This window comes from Lygodium microphyllum, chromosome 18 (genome assembly GCF_053477565.2).
Source record: "Lygodium microphyllum isolate KBCC chromosome 18, Lygodium_microphyllum_v1.1.10, whole genome shotgun sequence".
NCBI lineage: Eukaryota > Viridiplantae > Streptophyta > Polypodiopsida > Schizaeales > Lygodiaceae > Lygodium > Lygodium microphyllum.
The window spans coordinates 97,803,606-97,829,743 of record NC_141152.1 but is presented as its reverse complement, the minus strand read 5'-3'; the positions used below and the strand labels follow the sequence as shown (position 1 = coordinate 97,829,743).

The following is a 26,138-nucleotide window of genomic DNA, read 5'->3' as shown; positions in this document are numbered from 1 at the left end:
ACCCCATTATTTACATATTATTCTTTTCTTTCCAATTACAAAAGTAAAACCTCAAATAAAGCACCTTCTATAGTTGGAATCTCAAAATTTTATCCATGTTTGATAAGTAAATAACCAATTTGTTAATCACACATGCTACACTCACGTTTTTTAAGGTGCACCACCAAGGAATATGCTCTTATATTTATATTGTATTATTGTGCATTCTTAGCCCTCGAAGTTTCTCTAAAACTTATAACATGTGATATAGAAATGTAGATTCTATGTGCAAAATACATAAGAAATACACAATTTACTATCAAAGTTACGATGTACTAAATATGTCTTTTTACTAGTATGAGTTTTTTGTGGTTGAAATAAAGGCAAGGAGAGGCGAAAAATACACTATATAGCTCACTTTCTTGGGAATTTATAAGACATTGATAAATTAAATTCTACTCAACCTTTACATGGAGTATTATTTGGCATTGATAATAACTTACACAAGGTATCTATTTCATGGTAATCATTTATATAAGAAGTTGGTGCTTTGGTGGAGATCTTTTTTTGGAGTACTAACCCTAAAAGATAAAAAATGAATCCCATCACAAAACATCATGATTTGCAATGCTACAATTGCGTCTTATTTCCCCTTCGTTTCCAGACAAAATTCTTATTTGGCTCATTTTGAACATGGAAATACTAAATTGTGCAAAAAAGGCTTTTTGGTTTAGTGCATATAATGTCACCAAACTCCTAGACTTTTGATTATCCATGAGGGATGCATCTGAGTGAAATAAGGCTCTTTTTGCCATAACATTCTTGAAATAACTATTATCAAAGCGATCCCTAGAGAGAAAGTTCATGTGAATGGTATTGTTTGATTTGGAGCTTATTGGTAGGCATACTTTTGAGATGTTTGATAAATAGCCATGATTGATATCATGTTGGACTTGAGAGATAACTTGGGAGTCCACCGTTCCACAATGAGCTTGGCCAATAGTGTGTGCACCTACATTGGAATTAGATTTTCAATGTTAGAAGCTCACAAGTTGGAAGAAATAGAGACACTCTAGATGCATGTTGATGAGCATACAAACTAACATTCTATTTATGTAATCCAACCTTGGTTGCCCCTAACCCCACTCCCCCCCTTTTAATTTAATAAAGAATTTTGTTTAATTGTTCACTACCTTTTAGATAGTAGGTTTGAGTTTTCATTGAGTTAATAATGTGATGAAAATTAAGTCTATTCTAGATAACTACTAAAACTTGCTATTCTAGAAAACTACCAAAACTTGCATATAGATGATATTGATATGCACCTAAGCTCCAAGTTGGTCACTCTCTTGAAACTATCCTTTTCACATGCATTCAAGTTATGATATACACACAACCTTGCATACATTTTGAGGTAGATTTTATTTTCTTGATGCAAAAGAAACCCTTGTATTGAAAAAGTGTGTAGTATAGACTTTTCTTTCTAAGAACTTACCTAGTGAGCAGGAAGAATAATATATCTATTGTTGATTGGCCCTTTAGAGCTTTTGCTGTTATTTTTGGCATATGAGGTCATTTCCTTCTGTTCCAGACGTGAAAGTAGTCCAACAACATATTTTGTATATACTACACTTTCATCTATGTTGATCGTTTACATGTGTACATGTTAGAGATTTTGAATCTATAAGGTTTTAGGTGTTTGATAGGTTGTAGATAGAAGATATATATATATATATATATATATACATACATAGATTAGAAATTGTTTTTATTATTGTGCAATCAATGAATAAGGCTACTTATTTAGTTGTGGTGCACTTGGTATCATCTTGCTTGCAAATTGCACTTTTTTTGCAAGGTTATTTACTTTGTCAAAATATCTAAGAACTTCAACCTGATTGTTAGTGAGAAGCTTGATGAGAACAATTATCCTACATGAAAGTTTAGGATGATAAATTTCTTGAAGAGCAAAGGTGTTTGGAATTACATTGAAGGAGACATGACAGTAGCGCTTGAAGTTCTTGCGCAAAGGTTAGGAAAGATTAGGAGCAGAGATAGAGTAAATTCATGTATTGGTTTTTTGCCAATGTCACATGTAGCATGATGATCTAATTGTAGAAATTTGATATCCCCACTATTGTATGGAGTAATGTGGCAAGGTTCTTCGAAGTAAACACAAAGGCTACAAAGTTGCATCTCAAGTTAGAGTTGAACCAAGTGAAAAGAGAAAACCTGTCCATTAATGATTATGCCTTGAAGATCAAGAGTATTATGGAAGCTCTTGGATCTATTAGTGTGGTAGTTGAAGATGATGATATTTTGCATGCATGATTAGATGGACTTGGAGATGAATACAAGAGCTTTAAGTCATCTATGAATACGAGGAATGATATCCTTGATTTTGTAGACTTGATTTCTATACTAATACTTGAGGAGAAAAACCTTAGCTTGGATTTCTCTTCTTCTCAAATCATGAACAAGTTTGAACATGTATTTTATTTTACTAGCAAAGGTAGAGGTCATGGCAAAGGCCAAGGTGGTGGTCATGGTCAAAGTTATGATACACAACAAAATAAAGGAGGATGATCCTGAGGAAGGGGGAGTCAAAGAGATAAGAGAATTGGTCATATGAATGTGCATTAGCTAAAAGACATGTAGTCAGAATAGATTGTGGGTAATTTTCCTAAATTTAGAGTTGATGGGGTGCTTAAAGTATGTGAAGCATGCCAATTCGGCAAGCAAGCCATACATTTCCACATGTAAAGCATGTATGCAAAAAACCACTTGAATTGATACATTTTGATGTGTGGGGTCCTACAAAGACTACAACTTGAAGTGGTTACAAGTATTATGTTTTCTTCATTGATGATCATATTTGAAAAGTATGGTTTTACTTTATGCATGAGAAAAGTGAGGCGTTCACTCATTTTTTAAAAGCTTTAAGGCTTTGATTGAAAAGAAGATATGACCGTATATTTAATGCATAAGGTAAGATGGAGGGAAAAAATATCTCTCTAACAAGTTTTTTAATTTCTTATAAAAATTTGATATATAGAGATAGTATACATGTAGATATAATCCATAACAAAATGGAGTTGCTAAGCAAAAATATTTTTATAAGAAATTAAAAATTTTAGAGGTGGCTCATACATTATGCATATTTAGAGGTGGCTCATACATTGATGTCAAAAAGAAACTTACCTCATTATTACTATTAGGCTAAGGTAGTTGCTATTGCTATATACATTATGAACAAGATACCCATTACGATTGTACATGGTATAGTACCCGAAGAGAAGTTTATAGGTAGAAAGACAAATCCATCCCATTTGAAAGTACTTGGATGTATTGCCTATGTGCATATTCCTATTGATTTACACAATAAATTGGATCCCAAAGCAAGAAAATGTATATTTGTGGGATATTCTCTTGAGTAGAAGGGATATATATGTTGTAAACCTATTGTACATGAACTAAGAGTTAGCAAGGATATTATTTTATGAAATGAGTAGCTAGTATAGTAATGTATACAATATGGTTGGAATTGATGAGTATGTGAGTGTGGCTATACAAAAAACAAGTCAGCAATCATAGACATTGAGAGGACTACAAGAGTCTCCTAGTTATGGTTCTATTGATAGACCTTGGGGTGATTGATTGAGGTCACAAGTTACTCCACCAAGTATATCACAAATGTCAAGAAAGAGAAAGTTGGGGACTCAACTATTATGATAGATATATGATCACGTTTCTCTCATGTTAGTGTTGATTCAGATGGATCTTGAGAAGAGCTTGGATAAGGGGTTTGGGATTCTCTCTATTAAAACACATTGTGTATGCAAAAGAAACAAGAAAATGATAAAGCACTTGGTAGTGATCCAAGTCTACACAAGTCAAGTAGAGTAAGAAAATCAATGCAACAACTAACATATGATAGCTATGTAGCTTATAACTATGCATACATGGCTTAGGTTGTGCAAGATGTGGAAAAGCCACTTGTTTTGAGGATGCAATGGGTAATGAGTATTGGTTTTGTGCTATGGATGAAGAATGACACATGGAAGTTGGTGTTTTTACCTAAAGGAAAGAAAGCTATTGGTTGCGAATGGGCTTACAAGGTTAAGTAGATGGATCTATTGAGTGCTATAAGGCATGACTGGTTGCCAAAGGGTATGCATAGACTCATGATACTAATTATAAGGAGAATTTTGTTGTAGTGGCTAAAATGGCCGATGTAAGGGCCGTTAAAGTAGTGTCTGCATCAAAATATTGTAGCATACATCAAATGCATGTTAAGAATGCCTTCTTGGAGGGGGAGTTGCAAGAGGAAGTTTATGTGGAGCAGCCATCTAGTTATGTGGATGAGAGTCATCCAATTTATGTATGCAAGCTTTATAAGGCCTTTTATGGGGTTGAAGCAAGCACCCATGGCATGGCATGACAAGATTGTAGAATACCTTGTTACCATTGGATTTCATAGAGCACATGATAATCACTCACCCTATGTATGTGAGTGATATAGGTATTGTGGTCATTACTATATATGTAGGTGATTTGACAATTGTGGGTGATAGTGAGACAAAGATTGACCATGTGAAGGTTCTCCTTCAGATTGAATTTGAGATGAAGGATTTGGGAATGTTGCCTTATTTCCTTGGCATAGAGATAATTAGGACTTCAGAGGGTATATAATTTCCAAAGAGACAGTGTGTGTTAGATATGTTAAAGAAGTATGGCATGACTGATTGCAAGCCTATTTTTATGCCCTTGGATGTTAATGCTAATCTTAGTGCTGCATATGAGGGTGACTTGATTGAGGATATCACAATGTATCAGAAGATTGTGGGTAGCCTTATCTATTTGATAATCACTAGGATGAACCTAAACTACAAAATTGGTTTGGAAAGTCAGCTTATGTAGCTTCCATTTAGGCCACATTTGGATGTAGTGTAGCACACATTGCACTATGTCAAGTCCACATTGGATTATGTCCTATTCTATGGTATAGGCGTGCCATTAGACTTGCAACGTTACACAAATGAAGATTGGGTTGGTATTATTTTAGAGAGGAGGTATACTAGTGGTTTTATGCTTTCCTTTGGCAGTGCTATTATTACTTGGAGCAGCAAGAAATGGCTGATAGTTGCATGGCGTAGTATAGTGATAGAGTAGAGAGATGTTACAATTGCAGCATGTGAGGTAGCTTGGCTATGCAAGCTACTTGGTGATTTGGGGACACATGAAAAAGAAGGTTATCATCTACTATGATAACCTTAGTAGCATTCAATTGGCTATGAACCTAGTGAATCATGCATAGGTCAAACATATAGAGGTCCATTACCATTTCATTCATGAGCATGTTCTAACATGTAATTTTGACTTGGTTATGTCAATAGAGGGGATCAATCTACTGACATTTTTACCAAGGCCTTGGGAGCTAAGAAGCTTCAATGCTTCAGGACTATCCTTGGAGTTCATGAGCTCATGTTGAGCTCAAGAGGAAGTATTGAGATGTTGAGGTCTACATGAGTTGGCATACACTACACACCTTGGTGATGTGGCAGGATATTACTCACTAGCATGTTAGGTGACCAACATGAGGATATACTAGTGATTCTACAATTGGACTACACCTATGTAGTCCATCCTTAGTTATGGAACATGCATTGTGCCACCTTTTCTTTCCTTAGCGGATTCATACTTAGTAACTTCATGTACATATATAGTTGTGGCACTTTCAAATTAGTATTTTATCATATTATAGACTTAGTTCTTTTGTGTGGAAAAAGAAGAAGATTTCAATCATATCTTTCTGTGTGCTCAAGTCTCCATTGTTTTGTGTATGTGCTCTTGATTTCTTCACCTCTCTCCTCTCTTGTCTATTTTCAACTTGTTGGCATCCCATCCTCACTATCCACACTTCTCTTAAATAGTATGGGGTAAGAATTAAAATCATTAACATGGTAAAATGCATAGAAGCATAGTCAAATGTTGCAAGGTCTATTCGAATATATAAATGAGATGCAAGATTATCAATTATGCCACAAAATCAACATATTAGCTTTTGTCACATGTAGTCAATCATTGGTCAAAGTAGATAGAAAAGATGAAGGCATTAAACGGCCATGAAGTGCTAGGAGATGGAAATGATGTAAAGACACCTTCTTGGACCTACATAGTTGTAATCTTGCATGTATCATGCAGCACATAATAAATGATGTTGGCTCCCAAATTCTTATTCTCATCTTGTGGTTATAGTTCATGCTACTACTTTGTTTAGCTTAGTGGCATGTGCTTGATTCATCCTAGATAACCATTATCCATCATAGCTTAATAGATGTTCAAGCTCCATATTTTATCCTATTTTGGAGCCTCTTCCACCTTAGGACATGAGATCCTAATATTCGCTTTTGATCACTCATTCTTTGAATAACATAGATGCCATTTCAATATGTTAAGTTGTAATCAAGTGTGGCTATATTGCTTTAAATGTACATCTTAAATTGAGCCTCTAAATATATTCTAATAGGAAGTTGCTTACCAAAACCTATTAAGTGGTTAATATGAAAAATAAGAAATTTTTAGAGCTCAAAGGTTCTTTGTAATTCATACCACTACAGAAAGGAAGAATTTATTGCTACAGATAAGCAACACATTTATGAGTTTCTCAAAAACTAGCTCCAAACCTTAACTAGACGGTCTTTGATATATTTGAATGTCATAAAACCACCTATACAAATCTTGATATGTGGTGTACCCATAAGTTGAAACACATGTATGGGTTTCTAGAAAAAAAACTCCACATCTCAATCACAAAGTCAATAGAAATGGTTTATGAGCTACTTGAATGCAATTAACCACCTATGATTCTAGAATATGTATATTTGTGTTGTACCTTATAACCTCATCGATGAAATTTTATCCCATTTACTAATCCCATCAACTTGCATGAAGTACCCCTTGTATGTTTTGAAAAGTTTGTATTATGTTAAGATATATAGAGGCTTACAAAAAGAAATCATGCTCAAATTGAACTTTGAACTTAACTACAACTATTTTCCAATTTGGCTCTTTGGCCTTAATCATTATTAGACTAACTTGTGTCAAAGAACAAATTTTCCATTAGATATGATATATGGTTTCAAGAAAAACACATATATATGTATTTCTTACCAAATTTTATAGAGAGAAACAATTATGGTGGCCTAATAGGCATCAAGCACAATTGAAAACATGCTCCCCTTTTTAGCCAACTAGTGCCATTTTCCAAGTTACTAAATCATGAACCTGCACACGAGCCAACTACTCTTGGATTTTCTTCCATAGATTCATAATAGACTTGTGCAAGCCCAAAAGAGGTGAAAGACATTCTCCTCAAACCCCTTATGTGAAGGAGCATGCTAATCTAGGTGTTTCCAACCACCTGGTTTACCCCTAATATGCATATTTACCATTATAATTCTCAAAGGAAGCAAATTATGTGTGGAAAAGGAGGTAGTTTTCTAGGAGCTTAAAACAGAACATCTTAATTTATTGACAAATATTGGGTGATGAAACATTTTTCAAGATCCACGAGCTTTAGAATTCCAAAATTCTTTAGTAGATGATGGCAAATTTCTAAATTTGGCCACAAATCAATACTATTTAGAGAAAGATAATTTCATGAAAGTGTAGCTTGAAATTTAGGGATGTTAGCAAATCTTCCTTGATTTTTGAAAATAGAAGGACTAACCACTCCTTTTCTTTAGTTAAAAGAGAGAATCCCCTTGTAGCTTCATCCATAAACTCTAAGGGGTTCACTATATACATACCTAATATATCACGTGCGTTCAAGATCTATTTATAAATGCCCTTAGTTATGAATTTTCCTCAAATAAAACAAATTCCCTTTCTATTCAATCTATAAAACATCCCTTTGTATGGCATCCTTATGTATGTAAAGAAATTGTAAAAAGAATATTTGGAAAATCCCTTACATTGAGTCCATGTGATACACATGTATAAGGCCATCATGGCTCAATGAATATATTAATTATTATCAAATATAATTGTTTACTTTTTCCTTTATTACAATCCATCTCCATCCAAATGTTTTTGTCCTAAAAAATAAACTAAAGAAATTAATACAAAAGTGCTCCAAGTAATAGAGATGAACATGGCACTTTGTGTTGGCATTACAAAGAGTCAAATGATATTCAAGAATTCTCAAAATAATGGTTTGATTTGGAGTTGAAGATCAAGAATAGTATATGTACATCCATGGGTCAACCTTAGAGCTTGGTCCCACAATCTTTAAAATTTTGATTTTCCAATAAGTAGACAATGTGCTATCTACTGTAAACCCTATGATATAAAATTTGATGCTTCTTTAGATATATTGATCTAAATGAGGAGTGCTATAGCTCCAAAGAAAGCTTACTTCAAGTACTTTTAAGTTGTGTAAGTTTTATTCATCTTCATTTAGTTTAAATTTTGAATTGGTATAAAAGAAAGAATTGTTTATATGTTGTCTTCATTAAAACGTAGCCCATATTAAACTCATTATTAAGCCAAAATAGCATTCTTGAGAGAGGAAAAATCCTCCAAATTAAGCTCCTTCTTTGAGTGATAAACTTTTCTACTTGATCAAGTATTCCCAAATGTAGTAAGATCTTAGCTTCTCTTTTTGCTTCTCTATGATACCCTTTGGTATATACTAGATCAAACTCTATTCATCTATTGACAGTGACTCTTCCAAGAACTCAACTTGGAAATCAATGAAGGGTTTTAGCTTAACATGGAAAATATTATGAATCCTTGTAAAATAAGGAATTTCCAAGTGGTAGGCCAAGTGCGTCCCATGTGCTTGATGACTTTGTAAGAGCCATAGTACCCATGTGCAAGTTTATTGATGGAACCATCTTTGAGAGTTGCATAGCTTGACTTTGGCACCTTGAGCAACACTAATTCTCCATCTTGGAATTCCATGGGCCTTCACTTTTCATCAACATCTAACTTCATTTAGTCTTGCAGGTTCTTGAGATTAACTTTATATTGTTGAAGTAGGGTTTATATTCCTTCCAACTCCTCCTTGCCTTGAGGGTGTATCTTGTCATTCTATATGATAGTTAAAAGGGACACCTTGTATCCATACATTGTGTTCAAGGAAGAAACTCCAACAGTAGAATGAGTTGTATTTTTATAGGAAAACTGAGCCAAGTGGAGCCAAGAGTGCCAAACATGTTGCACATCATGACAATTATGCCTCAAGTAGGTCTCAAGAGACTTATTCATTATCTCCAATTAACCATCAATTTGAGGATAATAGATCGTGGATAGAGATAACTTTGTACCCATAGAGCTAAAAAATCATTGAAATTTGCTCATAAATTCCGTGTCCCTACCATGTACGATGTCGTAAGGTAATCCATGTAATTTGAACGAATGCTTCATAAAGTGATTTGCCCATTGAGAGGTCATAACTTGTGTCTTTGTGGGAATAAAGCATGCTACCTTGGTGATTCTATCCACCAAAATATAGATATTATTCCATCCCCTCTTGGTAGTAGGTCGGCCCATAATGAACTCCATAGTTATGTGTGTCCATTGACCCTTAAAAATAGACAAAACCACATATTCAAGAATTTGGGAATTTTCATAAAGTTTGGGAATTCCTAATGTGATTAATATTTGGACACATGGTCAAATCTTATCCCCTTACTTGAAGGTGAAATTTTCCCTAGATACTATATAAGCAATCCCCCCAAGTCCCACTCTCAAATATGGGGTTAAGATTTAGCCACTTGGTCAAATCTTTACTCCTTATTTGAAAGTGGAACTTGGTAGATTCCCAAATTCCCTAATATGGTATTACAATGACTGTAGCAAACCTCCAGGATTTTGGGTGATGTCTTTATTCTATAGACATGAAAGACATCTTAAAACATAATGCTTGACATCTTGCCAAAGTACCTTCCAAAAGAAGATATTTGATATTTTATCATAGATCTTAAATATACACCTACATGACCAACCACGTGTGAAGAATGCATCTCTTCAATGATCTTTTTCTTAAAGTCTAAGATACAAGGTATAGAAATCTTCCCATGAAGCCATAAGCCTATTCTCTTAAGCCAACAATAAGAGTTTTCCTCCATGAATCCATGTTGTAAATTTTAAATATATGGTTAAATTCCTCATCTAAGAGATAGGCTTCTTGAAGCTCCTTGATCTTTCACTATGAAGCTCCATAAATCAAGAAACCTTGCCCCAAGGTATAAGAGATATTAAAGTTGTAGTTTTGAAGTTTCACCACCTATCTTCTTTCCTTTGAAGTGAGATTTGATTTGGAGAGGAAGTACTTAAGGACCCAATGATCATTGTTGACTCTAAACCAAATCCCATAAAGGTAACAGTGCCATTCCTTTATTATATAAATAACAGGCAACATCTCTTGGTCATAAACATTTGTTTTCATCTCCTTCTCATTTATCTTATGCCTCTCAAATACAATAGCTACATGGTCTTGAAGTAGAACAACACCTATGCCTCTTCCACTAGCATTGTGTTGAATGGTGAATTATTTCAAAAAGTTAGGGCAAACTGAGATAGGTGCTCAAGTGAGTAACTTCTTTAGTTCATTGAAGCTCTAATTAGCCATGGCATCCCCCAAAAGAAAGCCTCTTTCTTCACTCTATCGTTCTTCAGAGCTAGTGTGATCATTACATAATGCCTAATAAACTTTTAATAGAATGATGAGAACCCAAGGAAACCAAAAGTTACGTGGTATTTGTTGGCATAGGCCACTCTTTCACACATTGGAATTTCTTTGGATAAGCCTTAATGCCCTCTCTATTAACAATTTGCCCAGAATATACCATCTCCACTTGCATAACTAAGCACTTGCTCTCCTTAGGAAACAATGATGCTCTTTGATATTTCAAATACCCTTCTTATATGCATGAGATGGTCCTTCAATGACATTGTAAATGAGGATGCCATTGAAGAAAAAAAACTCAAACTTGAAAATGAAAGGATACAAGCCTTGTTCAAGCACTGATTAATCCAAATGACATAGCAAGGAGATGGTAGAGGCCTTAGTTAGTAGTACTAAAAGTTGTCTTGATCTCATTGCCCTCTCTCATTCTAATTTGATGATAGCCTGATCTCAAGTCTATCTTTGGTGATAACCCAACCAAGTCTTTGTGAAGTACTTAGCTCTCATTTTAATTTGGTGATAGCCCAACCTCAAGTTTATCTTTGTAAAGTACTTGGCTCCCTTCAACTCATCCAACAAGTCATTCAATCTTGGCATGGGATACCTATTCTTGATCGTGATCTTGTTTAGATCGTAGTAGTCAATATACATCTGAATGGTGTTATCTTTCTTCTTTACCAACAATTCTGATGTAGAGTTGGTTTAGCCCTTAACTTCAATTTCACCTTTCCTTGGAGTTATGATTTGCCACTATATCCAATGATTCCCATGAGCTATACTCTAGCATTTCCCAACCTCTATATATAAGAGAAAATGGATGTAATGGATTATATATCATTGCAATGTAAGCATATGAAAACACATTATGATGATTCAACTAGTAAAATCTAGATCTCTCTTAAAACTACTATTGCAAGTATTGGATTGATCTAGCATGTTCAATATTCTTTCAAGAAGCTAGTCTACATTGTTATATAAGAAGGAACGTTAGCAAGTGATAGTTCAATTTGGATAGTAATGTCTTCTAATAAAAATATCCACACTTCTTTAATGATTTTCCACCAACTTGGTGTGCATTTTTGGTAGCCAAATCATTTCGCCCTTCTATAAAGTCACATGATCTCATACCTAAAATATAGTAACATTAAATTTTGTCCCACAACTCTAAGTCCATGATGTGCCCAAAATCTCAAACATTCATCATCATAGGAAACATCATCATCATCATCATCATCATCATTATCATTTTATGGATTTTCTCATTATTTGTCTTCTTCAATGCATTGAGTAAAGGATTGGCTCTAAACTTATTTCTAATGTAGACCCAATTAGGGTGCTACTTCCTACCTTGCCTATAGAACAATCTTAATACATATGAGTGGATAGGCCTATTATGAGACCAAAGAAAATGTTCTAGCTATTTAGAAAATAATATGTTTCATATTATAGATCCAAGCATAATTCACAATTGTCTACAAACTTGAGGACTAAAATTCTTGTATTTGACATTGATCATCATTTGTCTCATTTATAATTTTGTGAATCTTGCACACTTCTTATTATTATTTCACTTCCTCTACTCAATTTCTTTAGCATCTACATGAAAATATTCCTAAAAAGTATTTTCTTACAATCATGATGATTTGACTTATCACAAATTTGTGTCATGAAGTGGTGGCACACTTTAAGTTTCAACTATTCAAGGCGTTATGTGCAATGCCTGACACCTTGAGTAGTTGAAACTTAAATTACACCATTCCTTCATGGCAATAATCCCAAAATAATTAGTAGTGATGATGAGGAGGGAACTTTCCCAATAGCTTTTAATACTTTCATCAAGATCCTGGATTTGGCATGAACACATTCTTCCCAATCATATTGAGTAGATAAATTCCCTACCATATTGAACAAAATGCTTTGAAAAATGCAATTCTACTATCTTAACTATAAATGTATCAACACTTACTTTAGTTGCATTACCAATCATGTACTTGAAGAAAACCATTTTAACACTTAACTTACATACTCTTCCTCTTATAACCAACTTTATTTTAGATCTTAGCCTTTCACCACCATCCCTAATTCCACCATTCACAATGTCCTCACCATCCAAAATTACATACCACATAATCTCATCACCATAATTAGTCATTGAAACCCATATAATCTTCCCTTCAAGGGACATCATTATTAGTTACAAAGTACATCTAGTCATCATCATATTCTACCTATCTATCCTCACTTCTCCATGTGAACTACCTTGTTCCACCATCTCCCCATTATGAGATGTGAACCTTGGTTTTGGGTTTTGGGGGTGGGGGTGATTTGTGGTATGAGTATCACTATGAGTGTGGATTGGATTTGTTGGTCACCAAAAATGGGGATTAAACATGACTTTTGAGCTTCATATATTTTAAAAACAATTGCAAGTTATGGTCGATACTAAGCTAGTGATACATGCATGATTACGATGTATGGAAGAGTAGAATGACAAGATAATTGAAATAGGAGGGAGAGAAAAGATCATTGGATTCCATCATTCCTTGAGTTTCTTTTGAATAGGCAAGATTACATCCATTCAAGTCACAAAATATTTTTCTTAATCGTCTTTTTAATGCACCCTTGTTTATATTTCAAAAAAGATAAAGTAATTACAACATCATTGGTGATGCAACTGGCATTATGCCATAATACTCAACTTCTTCCAAAAGAGTTTGAATATCCAAGACTGCTTCTTCTTACATACTCCAAGGATGGACAAAATTTCTACTTTGAGCTATTCCCGATTGCTATCAGACAGTTCTTTCTCATTCCATCTAAACACCATGTTGTAAATCTTAAGCCATAGAAACTTCAAGGCCACTCCTGAGATTAGGCTAATTAGGTTCCAAGTCTTGTCATCAAAGTTTGAATGGTATGCAAAGAAGACATTTGACATCCCAAATTCACTTCTCAAATTGGCTCCATTTAACCATTTCTTGAGAATCAGCCATATCGGTCTCATGTGCGTACGATCCCAAAATACATGCTTTTCTATCTCCTCTACTTGGCCACGTAATGGGCACAATGGAGAGACCCTAATCTTCTTTGTGAGTCTAGTGTAAAGAGGTAACTTATTTATCAGAATTCTCCATCTCATCACGTTGAATCTAAAAGAGAGATGCTTTCCAGACATTGTAGACTCTCCTCTTCCAAGTCAATATCTTTGCCAAGGGACATTCCTTCATCCATTTATGTTACATGATCAAAAAAATGGCAGGTGAAGGATTCTTACCATCCCTCATTTGTATACAGTGTGCCAAGGCTTTCCAAGACGGAATTTCTAGATCATATAGCACAAAATCAACCCTTTTAACAACAGAGGTCGGCTAGTCATCTCTACATGAACAAAACAATTTGTAGCTAGTCAAACTTCCTTCTCATTTAGGCTGGATTTCTTAGACAAGTCATGTGGCTATAACAAGCCATTTCTTTGTGAGTCCTAGGCATCCTCCCATGTCCTTTGTCCTTTGCAGTGCAATGCTCTAAATAGTTTAGAGTTCCTGTGGACTAGCACAAATGGCAACTCATAAGCCAATGTAAACATCTAGATATTCCTATTCAACAAAGAGTCTCCCTTTCTAGCACCCCTCATCTTCCAGCCAGTATTGACCATGATCTTCTACCGCTGCCTAGCCACCTTAAGCTACCTTAGAAACATGTATTTTAATAGAGAGATACGAGTAAGCCAAGACATCTTGCCAGTGAATATCGTCCCACCTCTTCCCATTGATCTTAACATTTGCAATCTAGTGCATAATAAATAGCATCCAAGGATGAGATCCATCTAACCTTCCAAGTAGTGCGAGAGTAAGACTTTGAGCCTTAAAGCCTAGTGGGCCCAAGCTTGTTAATCCCCTCTTCCTTCAGTTAAAATGTCCCACCCAATAAGAGGCATGCCCTCTCTATCTCCCTTAGACCAAAGAAAACCTATTAGTATCTTCTTGATATGATTCCACGAATTTTACGAAAAGGGTAGAATAGAGCTCACATAAATAGTGGCCGATGAAAGGATGCTCTTGATGATAGTCAACTTGCTTGCAAATGAGAAAGGGGCTTCCAATTTGCTTTGTACTTTCACTTGAAATTTGTCAATGAACCACTTGAACATTTGGTTTAGAGTAGCACCCACCCCTATTAGCACTCCCAAGTATCCAACAAGCTGGCCAAGCTTGATAAGCTTGAACCCCAGCTGCAGGATCTAAGGCTTTGGTTCCTTTCATGCTCATAGCTGTAGTTGCTTCCTTAAACAAAGTGGTTACCATAGTAATAAACATTGGACCAAACCTCATGGCAACTAGCAGTGTTGAGATAAAAGTCGAGTTCATCATGTCATACACTTTGTCCCAATCCATATTGATTAGGACAAAGTCTTTCTACAGACTCATAACATGATCTGTTGACATTATCAAGTTTAGCACTGATAGACTCATAGCATGATTTGTTGACATTATCAGGTTTAGCACCGCATCATGGATCTTCCATCCATATAAAAAACCATATTGCTTAGAATGTATTAGCTTGCAAATGGAAATTTAACTCTTAGAGCCAATGCCTTAACAAGCACCTTATTAACTGAAATTGAGAATGGTGACGGTGTCGGAGGGGTTTTTGTCGAAAGGTCGAATCCACCGGGGATCAGAAGTAGAAGGAAGTAGAGATAGGAGATGGAAGAGAAGATACAGAATACCCAAGTGGTAAACACGACAAAGACAAAGCACAATGAATTGAATCAATATGTATTGAAAGAACCTGGAATCTTTGTACTACCCAGAAGAAATCTCCAGGCATTAGTTCTCCTGGAGCTCCTTCATAGGACAAAACGTGCATCAAAATTACAGCTTCTTCTCTGCTGCTCGGAACCCAAATCTGATGGCTCCGTTGGCTCCGAAAGGGGGGTAAAACCCCATAACACCTGATCATGGATCTCCCTGATCACTCCTTCTTCTTCTTTCAGTTCAATCTGCAGTTTTTAGCCTGTTTACAGGGATTGCGACGTGTGCGATTTCGTCAATCTGTCCTTCTTGTGAAAATCCCCTAATTGGCTGAAAAAGCAACTAGCTTTTTTGCATGTCATCCTAATCTAGAAGCTTTTTCTAACTTTTTCAGATTTTTACAATAAATAATATAAAAAATATGCTAAAAATATCCAAAAATCTAGTATTTTTGAATAATCCATGCAACTCACACTAGTACTAATGGCTCAGATCACATTGACTCAAGAAGTCGGATGATGATGCATTCCATACTTTTTCACACTGTGTCCTCATAACATCACGACGTCGGGCCTCTGGTTGGAGAGTTGCATCTTGTCTTGTGCTTTGGGGACAAGTTTGACTAGCCCTTGATTTACATATGATGGCATAATTCTAGATGCTCTGATGAAGTTCATCAAATCCACTAAATTTGCATCGTGTACCAGCCATAGTTTTTGGAAGACTTATGCCGACAGCACACCATCTACACCTAGGGCTTTACCTGTTTTCATGGAGAAGACCACTTGTTTGACTTCCTTCAAAGTAAACGGTATGTCTTGCAAAAGTGCTTGTTCCACAAGTACTAAAGTCACATATTCTCTCAAAAAGGAATCTACTCTCATTGCTCATAATTAGGGATTCTCGTTGGAGGTGTACCCACTATGGATGCCAAATGTTCCTTGAAAGATTAGGCTTTTGATTCTTGATCCTAAAATAGCACTCCTTTTGTTGTTTGACTACTCTAGTGATGGTCTCTTTTTTTGATTGGCCTTCAATTTAGCCAAGTAGAACGCATTAGGATCATCCCCAAGAAGCTCCCACTGCCCTTTCATTTGCATCTCGGCTATCTGAACTACCTCATCTTCCATTAATTTTAAGGAGACTTCCACATCTCTGACAAGCTTTTGTATAACCACATTGTCATGGGTGCTCCTCATTACCATTAGGAGGACTCCCCTTGAATACATAGGCCTTTCTAGATTCTCCCTCTCCTGAGAGTTTCTTTCCTTTTGCCATGTAGCTTTATCATGTTTATGAGTGCTTGCTCACATTTTTTCCATCTATAATCAGGCGTGACATTGGGATCTCTAGCCCTTACCCATTCCTATTGTATTTTAGCCATAAATGATTTCTCTTCCAAGAAGGAAGTGTTGAGTTGAAAGGGTGGTGGTCCTTGATTGCTACCACTCAAGATAATGAGTCTAAGAATTACTAGGATTTGCATATGATCTAAAGCTACACAGTCATCCATCACCATGTATCTAAATTTTCCATTAATCCACCACACTCCATTCAATGCATATAACCTATCAAGCCTACACCCCCTCCAAGTTAGCCTAGAATGTCTATTGTGCCAAGTTATCTTCTACATTTCCTCCCCATTAGCAACTAGAGCCCCAACCAGAGCCAAATCCTTGATCTCACATATCATAGCAAAGGCTTGCCAGGATTCTTTTATTCAGCAATCATTTGACCTCCACCGTGAGTCCTATCAATCTAATATTTATCATATTCCAATCCCCCCCAGGAGTACATTCTTGCCTTGGAGCTGTTGCTTAAGGAACACCCCTTGCTTTGCTCTTACATCAGAGCAATTGTGAGCATAAACCAAATAGACAAGAAATTCTTCATTGCTTATTTTAGCTCTAGCACATATATAGCTCCCATCCCCTACACAGAGCACAATTTGAGGTTTAAAAGAGTCTATAATGAGCATCATCATTCCTCCATGGCCTTGGCATTGTGTGTAAAAAAAGGTCAGAAACTAAGGGATATTGATGCCTCATTGAGCTTAATTTCTTGCAAAGCTATGAAGCTTGGCTTTAGTCTTCTCACAACCCCAAAGACAATTTTCTTCCAAATGTCCGAAGACAATCCCCAAATAATCTAGGAGAAAATTTTAATCTTCTCAGTGAGGGCTAATCTCTCAATACAATGGAGTTGCCTGATATTTCTTGGTCTTTGATGGGAGCATAATAATTTTGATCAAAAATAATGTTTCTGGCTAAGTGCTTAAACAAAGGCTTGCCTCCACTTTTCTTAGGGGTGCCCTTATTTTCTTGCATTTTAGGATGAAGGTTCTTCTTATTTGCTCCATTAACCTACTGATCTTTGGCTTGCATGTCGATGAGAAAGGTTTGCCTATCGCACCTTCCTTCCTTTCCTTGCTTTTAGTTCTTGCAGTTTGTGATTGTCCACCAATGGCAGTGGGGTGGCTATCTTCCATGTTGTGCTACTGGAGGTTCCTTCTCCTTTTCTTTGCCGAGATCTTGTGCCTATTTAGTTGCAGCCTTGGCATTCTTGACGGGGCAGTTCCTGGCAAAACAACCATTTCCTTTGCAATGGTAACACACGTCAAGAAAAGTAGAAAGTTTAATTGAAAGTAGAACTTCCATACCTAACAGATCATGTAACTGCACAAACTCAAGCAGCTCTTTTTGTCTATCTCATAATATGCATGCACGACTTGTAGATTTAATGAGACCCCATGGAGTAGCTGATGTTGGCACACATACATGACTTTTCCTAGCATCGCTATGATGGCATGTGTTTCATCCACCATCCAAGGAGGAATATCAGAAAACTCATTCCATACTAGGAACTCATGGATGAGGACCCCTTCTAGTGAGAAGGATGAAGACCAGGGGACGGCATATACCAAGGATGAAGACTAGGGGAGGGCATATACCAAGTTTCCTTAGTAACCAACTACTGATGCAAGGAGCGAATCTCTCTTAGCTCGAGCCTACTAGTGATAGATAAAAGCTCCTACCAATAAACTTGTACTAACTAACATGAGCTTTTCCTTGATATGTGATGTCAAACCATTTGAGAAACTCATCCTCCATTGATGGCCTACCCATGAACGAAAGGTAGACACCGGTCGCAAGTAGGGTAGCATAACTATCTCGCATTCTATCACGTGAGAGTGCAACAAGTGCCTTATGGACTCTTGCTCCTTCTGCTGCCTTAGCTCTACATGCATTGTTGTGCATTTCTTGATCTTTCCTCAAGGCTTTTTCGACCTCAGCCATATCTTGTGCATGCTGATGTAGTACCACCCTGTACTTGCGAGCTTGAGCACTAGCATCTTCATGCATCTCTTATCTGCGGGCTGCCTTTTTCCTTGGCTCAGTTGCATGTGCTTGGGCCTATCACGTGTCCCATTTAATGAAAATGAATGCACATCAAGCCATGTTAGACACCCAGAGTCTTCCTTTGCCATGTCTACTTTTCTCTCGAAACTTCTCTCCTAGCCATCCTTTCTAGTACACTAGGTGTTGCCACTCCTAGTATTATAATGTCGACTTTATCATCTTTGCCTCTCCTCCTTCTTGGTTATCTAATCCCTTAATTCTAAAACTTTAACCACTAAAATAATCTATAATATGCATAAAGACTCTCTCTCTCTCTCTCTCTCTCTCTCTCTCTCTCTCATTTTTAAAGAGACTAAACTTGACCTTTCCCTATAAGAGGGAATCTCAAAGGGTTCATTACATGCATATCCTCTATATCACATGCATTCAAGGTCTATTTATAAATACCATTATCTGTTAATTTTCCTTGAGTAAAACACATATTGAATTTGTGAACAACCCCATTATATGGTACCCTTCTATATGTAAAGAAATGTGTAAAAATAGTATTTGAAAAATCCCTTATGTGGAACCCATGTAATACACATGTATATTTATGAGTGACCCCCTCGAGGAGGGAGTGAAGAGAAAAAAGTGTTCTCACAAATTATGAGAAAGAGAAACATCAAGTCAAAATCTTGAAGTAGTCATACAAGAAAATCAAGTTTAAAAATATGAATAGTATTTAATTATTAATAACCAAAAATGCCATCTAGCCTTAAAGAACTTGTGAATCTAAAATTTCTCACCTTCATTCAGACATACTACTAATAACCAAAAATGATTTTGTCTAAAGGAAGGACATTTGTTGCACATATAGCTTTGATGAATTGGAAACTTGTACAGTACATAATATTTGGATGGGTGCATGTGAAAGTGCAAGTATGGGCACATTTGAATGCATTTATTTGTCTAGGATGAATATATGCTTGAGGTTATAATTAGTACACACATGTGCGTGCACATGCACATACACTTACACATGCATGCATGTGTGCATACATACACAATGCATACACATGTATGTATGGAATTATGAAAGGTAACACACAATGCATCCTAGAAACCAAGAAATAAGCTAATGCCAACAAAATTTGGATATTACTCTATTATAACTACACAAATTTGATGTTTCAACACATTACCTGATAAGGCCACCAAATCTTTGATATTCAGCCCATGTGTTTGGAAGCTTTTCTTTAGAGCTGGAAATCCATCTACTGGTTTCGGCAAACCCTCCATAACTTGCGCCTTTGATGCTGACATTCGACTATCTTTACGACCAGTGGGCATAGAAATAAAAGGACCTCCAACCTAAAATTGTGTTATGAGAAGATAATGAAGAAATATATTTTTTGTGAAGTTCTTTGTTTGTATAGATATCAATATAGTTAGGATTCTACATAATCAGTGTATTTTAGATCAATATGCCAAATAGTTGTTAACTCACATGCACTCATATGGAGTACAAGCTCAAATTCTCTTTTGAATTAATCATAATCATCAAATAAGTTAACAAGTATTATAGTCCAAAGGTTTCCCAAAGTAAATTCTTATGTGTTTTGTAAAGTTTACATAACCTTCCTTTAGATTATTATTGTGAGAAAGCTAATTGTTGTTAGTTAAGACATGAATTGGACAAATATTCATTAGATATTCTTGATAATTAGCATGGGGAAAAGCCCAAGCAAATGATTTACCATATAGTTGAAAGGTTCCCAAATAATCACTCACAAAGTAAATAGCCTCCCTTGTTGCCAATGCAAGAGTATCTGCGCATGATACCACTTGTGGACATACCAATTCAAGGCGTTCCTTGATGTCATTCAAGATCCTAAGGGAGGAAGCCCTAAGAGAGTGGATATTAGGGGGGATTGAGAGCTCGCTGAAAGGCTCCTCTAAAAGCAAGGAGGCATCGCAACCCTGCAAGTGAGAGAGAAACAACATGAGTAGCATAATAGAACATTGGTACAATGCTTTGAATGGGTGCACGATTAGTATAGTGGTTTAATAAATGTTTATTGGCAAATTTTGAATCGGTAAGTTAATAACAATGTAGGTGGTCGGGATGTGATTAATAGCACATAATGGCTTGTATGTATTAGTGTTTACAAATAAAGAAAGAAGCAAAATAATTTACTTTTTTATATTTTCATTATATAAATTGATAGATAAGTAGGTATGTATTTGTATATGTATAGAGATACATGCACATACAGGTGTACAAGTATTTCTATGCATATTTGCACACATATATGCCTTATGCCTTTGTGTTTGAAAATATGAGTGTTATATATACAAATATCTATGTGTATGTGTGCTATGTATCTATACATGTGTATGTTATAGACATATACTTATACATAAATATATAAACTTTATGGCCATATATGTATGTATGTGTAGGCATACATACATTTTAAATATATTTACATATGCATAAAGAGGAGACTAGCTCTAAAGTGGTAGGAACAATTCAAAGGTGCTTATGAGACATAGTCAAGAAGGTTTTGCTAGAAAGGAAGGGGCTCTCTTCCCTTGTTTTTCCCTATGTTGTTTAGCACCATAAGCTTTTCCTTTATGAGGCACCACATACCTAGCTAGGTGACTGAAGATAGGGGGAACCTTGCCCCCAATAGCACCTAGTTAGGTACACGGACCATCCCTTGCAGAAGTTCACAATGATGTTATAATTCACAATGTGAGAATTTGTCTTAAACTTCTTATGATGTGCCAGAATCCAACACAAGAAGTCTTTGACATTTTCCCATATGAAAAAAGAGGTTCTTTTCCCTTGTTTTTGCTTATAGTATTCAACATTGTGAGCTTTTGCTTGGGAGGTATAACATAGCTAGTTATGTGCGGTGGGGGGGTCGGGGGTTGGGAAGAGGGGGTTGTTGGCCCCCACTCAAGGTTGGCAACCCCTTGGGCTCGACCGCATCTAGCTAGGTATAGGGCCCCTCCCTTGCAAAAGCTCAGATGTTGTAATTTACAATGGAGAATTACAGTGGGAATTTATCTAAAACTTGGTGTGCGAGTTTGGAACTGTCATGGGGGGAGGGGGCTGCTCCATGGCATTGTGTGGAGAGAGAGAGAGAGAGAGAGAGAGAGAGAGAGAGAGAGAATTTATCTAAAACTTGGTGTGCGAGTTTGGAACTGTCATGGGGGGAGGGGCCTGCTCCATGGCATTGTGTGGGGAGAGAGAGAGAGAGAGAGAGAGAGAGAGATTGGAACTGTCATGGGGGGGGGGGGGACCTGCTCCATGACATTGTGTGTGGGGAGAGAGAGAGAGAGAGAGGACCTGCACAAAGCAGTCGTGGAAGAAGAGACGAATGATGCCTGCAGCATCGCTGGGGTTGCGGCGCAAGTTCTGCTTGACTGCCTGCGTCACAATGCGGGAGGCCTCGGGGCAGGACTGCCGGTAGTAGCCGTAGGACAGGCCCCGCGCAATCTCCACCCCCGCACCTCCTCCTCCCGACCACCTCGTATGCCGACTATTCCCATTGAACGTGAAGTAGTTCACCGGCCCATCGTGTGCTCCATCGCACCACCCACATATAATTAACATAACCCAGAAGAAGACGAAGAAGCAGGAGGAGGAGGAGGAGGAGTTGCTGCTGCTTCGCCTCGCCATACCAGGCTCCTTGCCAGAGAGTACCTTAGCACTATTAGTTAAGAGTGACTTGCACCCATGCCTCCCCCACAATATCCCATCCCTCTCTCTCTCTCTCTCTCTCTCTCGCTCTCGCTCTCTCCTGGCTTTTGCTTTCGTAACATTTGTCTCCGTCGTTGTTGAATACGAGACTATACCAATCAGTTCTCTCTCTCTCTCTCTCTCTCTCTCTCACACACACACACACACACACACACACACACACACACACACACACACTCTCTCTCTCTCTCTCTTATACGCACATGCGCGTGCGCACACACTCTCTCAATCAACGACATTGACGAGACCAATCTTTTCTAAATGCATGAGAGATAAGATTTCCCCCAGCTAGTTAGCACTCGAGAGGAAATAATCGTTAAAGTTGAGAGCTTTTTGAGCATAGGTTGTATCTTAGGGAAAAATGTAGAAATAGCACTTGGCTAAATTTAAATCACTTCTTGAACTATTCAAGCCTCATCAAGTATATGTGGAAATTATTTATTTAATACAAATATAAAGTAAGATATAATATTATATGTTAATATGTGGAGCATCCTTAGAGGTTATATGCAAATAATTGTATTTTTTAATGTCCAATACTATGTGTTAATTCCTTAGAGGCATTAAAAAAAATAGCAATAGTTTTTAATGTAGTAGGTAGAGTGGCTAAGTATTTGCTTTACAAGCCTATGAAAATGCTAGGAGTTAGTGACACAATGGTAACGATCACAAATCATATAAACATCTTACCTCATCTTGGAGCTTGCTGGCTCGCTCTCTCCCTCCCTCCCTTTTTTTGTTGTGTAAGGAAAGAACCCTTTTTTATTAGTGTGCAAGGAAACACCCATTGAACATGAGGGAAAGTGTGTCAGACACATTCAACACGGCAAATAGTCTAAACTTTTGTCACTCTCCTTCATGTGATCAATATTGTTCTTTTTGTGCAAAGCTGCTCCAAGTTTGGAAGGTCTAGCCATATCTAAAGCTACTAGAAATTTGTAACCTTGCTAGAAAATTGTAATACTCAATGACATATTTTACACAAAATCAAGATTTGCACATATGCTTTGATTCTAAAGGACAAATAAATTAAATTATACTTCTCATATTCAATATTTAAGCATCACAAACACAAGCAAAGTCTCTCTCTCTCTCTCTCTCTCTCTCTCTCTCTCTCTCTCTCATACAAGCCTTTCTACTTGAATGTGTTTCTAGCTTACAGTGTGTTTCAGAAATAACACAATGTAGCCCAACACATTGCATGGTTCTTTCACATGGACAAGCATCAAAGTACGAAAAGTCAAGAGATAAAATGTGAGTGCAAGTCCATAAACAATTCCAATATGCATCCATAAAATATAAAGGGACTATGAGGGCATCCACATTGTGAGAGGCAAACAAGGTCTTTTTCCCTCCACTACTTCAAAAGCCTGTGCAAAAATGAACTCCAAACTTTATCTTTTTCTTGTATATAATGTGAGCAACTTTGTTTGTTTTGTTCATAGTACATTGAATGACGTATATGAATACCCAACAAATAACCCATCTTGGAAGTTAGAATTCAAAGAGGTTTCAACTTTCCCTTGTTCCCCCTTATAATGTTTGTGAAATAAGAAAATTATCAATTAAGACAAGTGCAATCTTTCAAAGGGACAATCCCAAACAACAAATTCCACTTACTAAAAATAACCTCTTCTAGTTCATGCTTTCTCATTAGAAACATGTCTAGTTGCTCCTATAATTCACTTTCTCATAAAGTTTACCTTAAAATGCTCAAGTTCAAATAAATATTTACTTTTTTTCTTTCAAAACATATCTCTAGAGTAATTATCATGATACTTTAATATTTCTTTCCAAATTTAGTTCTAAAGCAAGTGAATGTGTTTTATGTGTATGTGCATATGTGCAAGCACATGTGTGTGTGTGTGTTAAGAGAGACATTTATAAACAAGCTCAATGATCACAACCATTGTTTATACATGAAGACATAAATAGCACCATAATGACCCAAAGTGGAGTAGACAAGGAAGGAGATTTATGATTGCATAACATTTCATATTTAAAAATGTATAAAATAACAACTAAAGCAATTTACACAATTGGAATTCCAAATAAAGTACACTACAATAGGGGTAAAGGTAAAGACTAGTTCTTGCATCCATACAAAAGAAGACAATAATAGCCAAGGCTTGTAATGCATATTACAGGTATCAAAGGTCTCACCTAGTTATCATCCATGTTAACTTGTAGATTGTTTTACCTTATTGGTATCCATGGCAAGTATATTGATTGGCACAGGTCACAAGGCACATGTCAAACACATATTCCAAATTTTGAAAGTGGTGGAAAAACTTAGAGAGTAAAAGGAGCCAACAAGTGTGTGTGTGTGTGTGCGCGCGCGTGCGTGCATGCACGCATGCATAAATGGCAAAAACATAGGCTTAATATAAGAAGGTTTAGAAAATGATGTTCAAACTTGCAAGATTAACTAGGATTGTTTCTTAAAGCAATCATCGGTCGCACAACTAGTAGACACTTTAATAATTATATATCTCCTCATATCTATTTCTTATGCCTTCCCTTGATTTCCATTCTTATCTTGCTTTCATCAAAATGTGTACCTTTACTTCATTTGACCATTGCTTGAGAGTATATGAAGGCCAGTAGAGATGTCTTCAAGAAGTGAATGCACAAGACACCTTTGAACATGGCCATAATAAGAAAGACTCAACATTACACTTCTAGAAAGGCATGTAGTATACCATAGCTAAAGAGTGGAATTGCAAGGACCATAACAGAGAAGTCCCTTAGGATGACACTTTACAAGAGACAACATGGTTCATTAGGCACAAGTTATTACATTAGGGTGATAAATATTAAACCCTAATATCTATGCAAACTCTTTGTAAATATGGCTAGACATAATTGAGCCATGATCCTTTGATAAAAAACAAAGGAGGTAGACCTAGAATAACTCATTCTGCAAATGCAAGCATGATTGTCAATGGAATAATCCCATTAATTATATGAATGATCAAGAAGAACTTTCCAAAAGTTTTTGGAATTTGAGTTAGAGGGATTTTGCTCCAAATGAAGTAAAATTAATATCCTAACATCCATCAAGACTCTAGCTATAACTCTTTTCATGTGTTTGCACTCTCATTAATGCATAACATTTATCCAAAAATATAATCACACCAATTGGTGGAGTATATATATATATATCTTTATGTGCAACAAAACACATCAACAAAAAAGCAAATGAGTGCACATAGAGACTATATGTGTCATCTCCATCCATGTGAACCATGGTACAATGATCAAGAATTAATGGTGCAATCAAATGACACTTTATAGTAATTTGTAAATTTTCGAGTTTTTTTGCTTGTTTTTGTGACTCAAGTTTTGACAACATATCATTTCAAGGGATTCAAATTTGAAGTGTTTTGTATTTTTTACATGGTACATATAAATTTGTTAAATGAAACAATGACACAACAAAAAAATCAAGGATATCCTACTTTTACCCATAGAACTAGGGCCAAAAGTATTGTTCTTGCCATGGGTTTGCATTGTCTAGTCTACTCATAGAAATTTCGGTCCTAATATATGGTCTTGTGTAAAACAACTCACATTGCTTTCGGCATGCATGCAGA

General features: G+C 36.4%; 1 protein-coding gene across 1 annotated transcript; it reads right to left on the bottom strand.

The window, feature by feature from the left end:
• Positions 1–391: 391 nt before the first annotated feature.
• Positions 392–22,678, bottom strand: LOC148021176 (peroxidase P7-like). The gene is made up of 4 exons (XM_087699013.1): positions 22,129–22,678; positions 20,562–20,750; positions 19,973–20,141; positions 392–991 (listed from the first exon to the last, which is right to left on the bottom strand). Exons 1-4 carry the CDS (start codon positions 22,459–22,461, stop codon positions 585–587), a joined length of 1,098 nt encoding a protein of 365 aa, XP_087555139.1. The 5' UTR covers positions 22,462–22,678; the 3' UTR covers positions 392–584.
• Positions 22,679–26,138: the final 3,460 nt, after the last annotated feature.

Coding starts and splice junctions, on each gene's coding strand:
- LOC148021176 (XM_087699013.1), bottom strand. CDS start 22,461: ATGGCGAGGCGAAGCAGCAGCAACTCCTCCTCCTCCTCCTCCTGCTTC. Junction 20,751..22,128: donor TCCACGACTGCTTTGTGCAG/GTCCTCTCTCTC, acceptor TCTCACTTGCAG/GGTTGCGATGCCTCCTTGCT. Junction 20,142..20,561: donor CAAGGGAGGCTATTTACTTT/GTGAGTGATTAT, acceptor ACACAATTTTAG/GTTGGAGGTCCTTTTATTTC.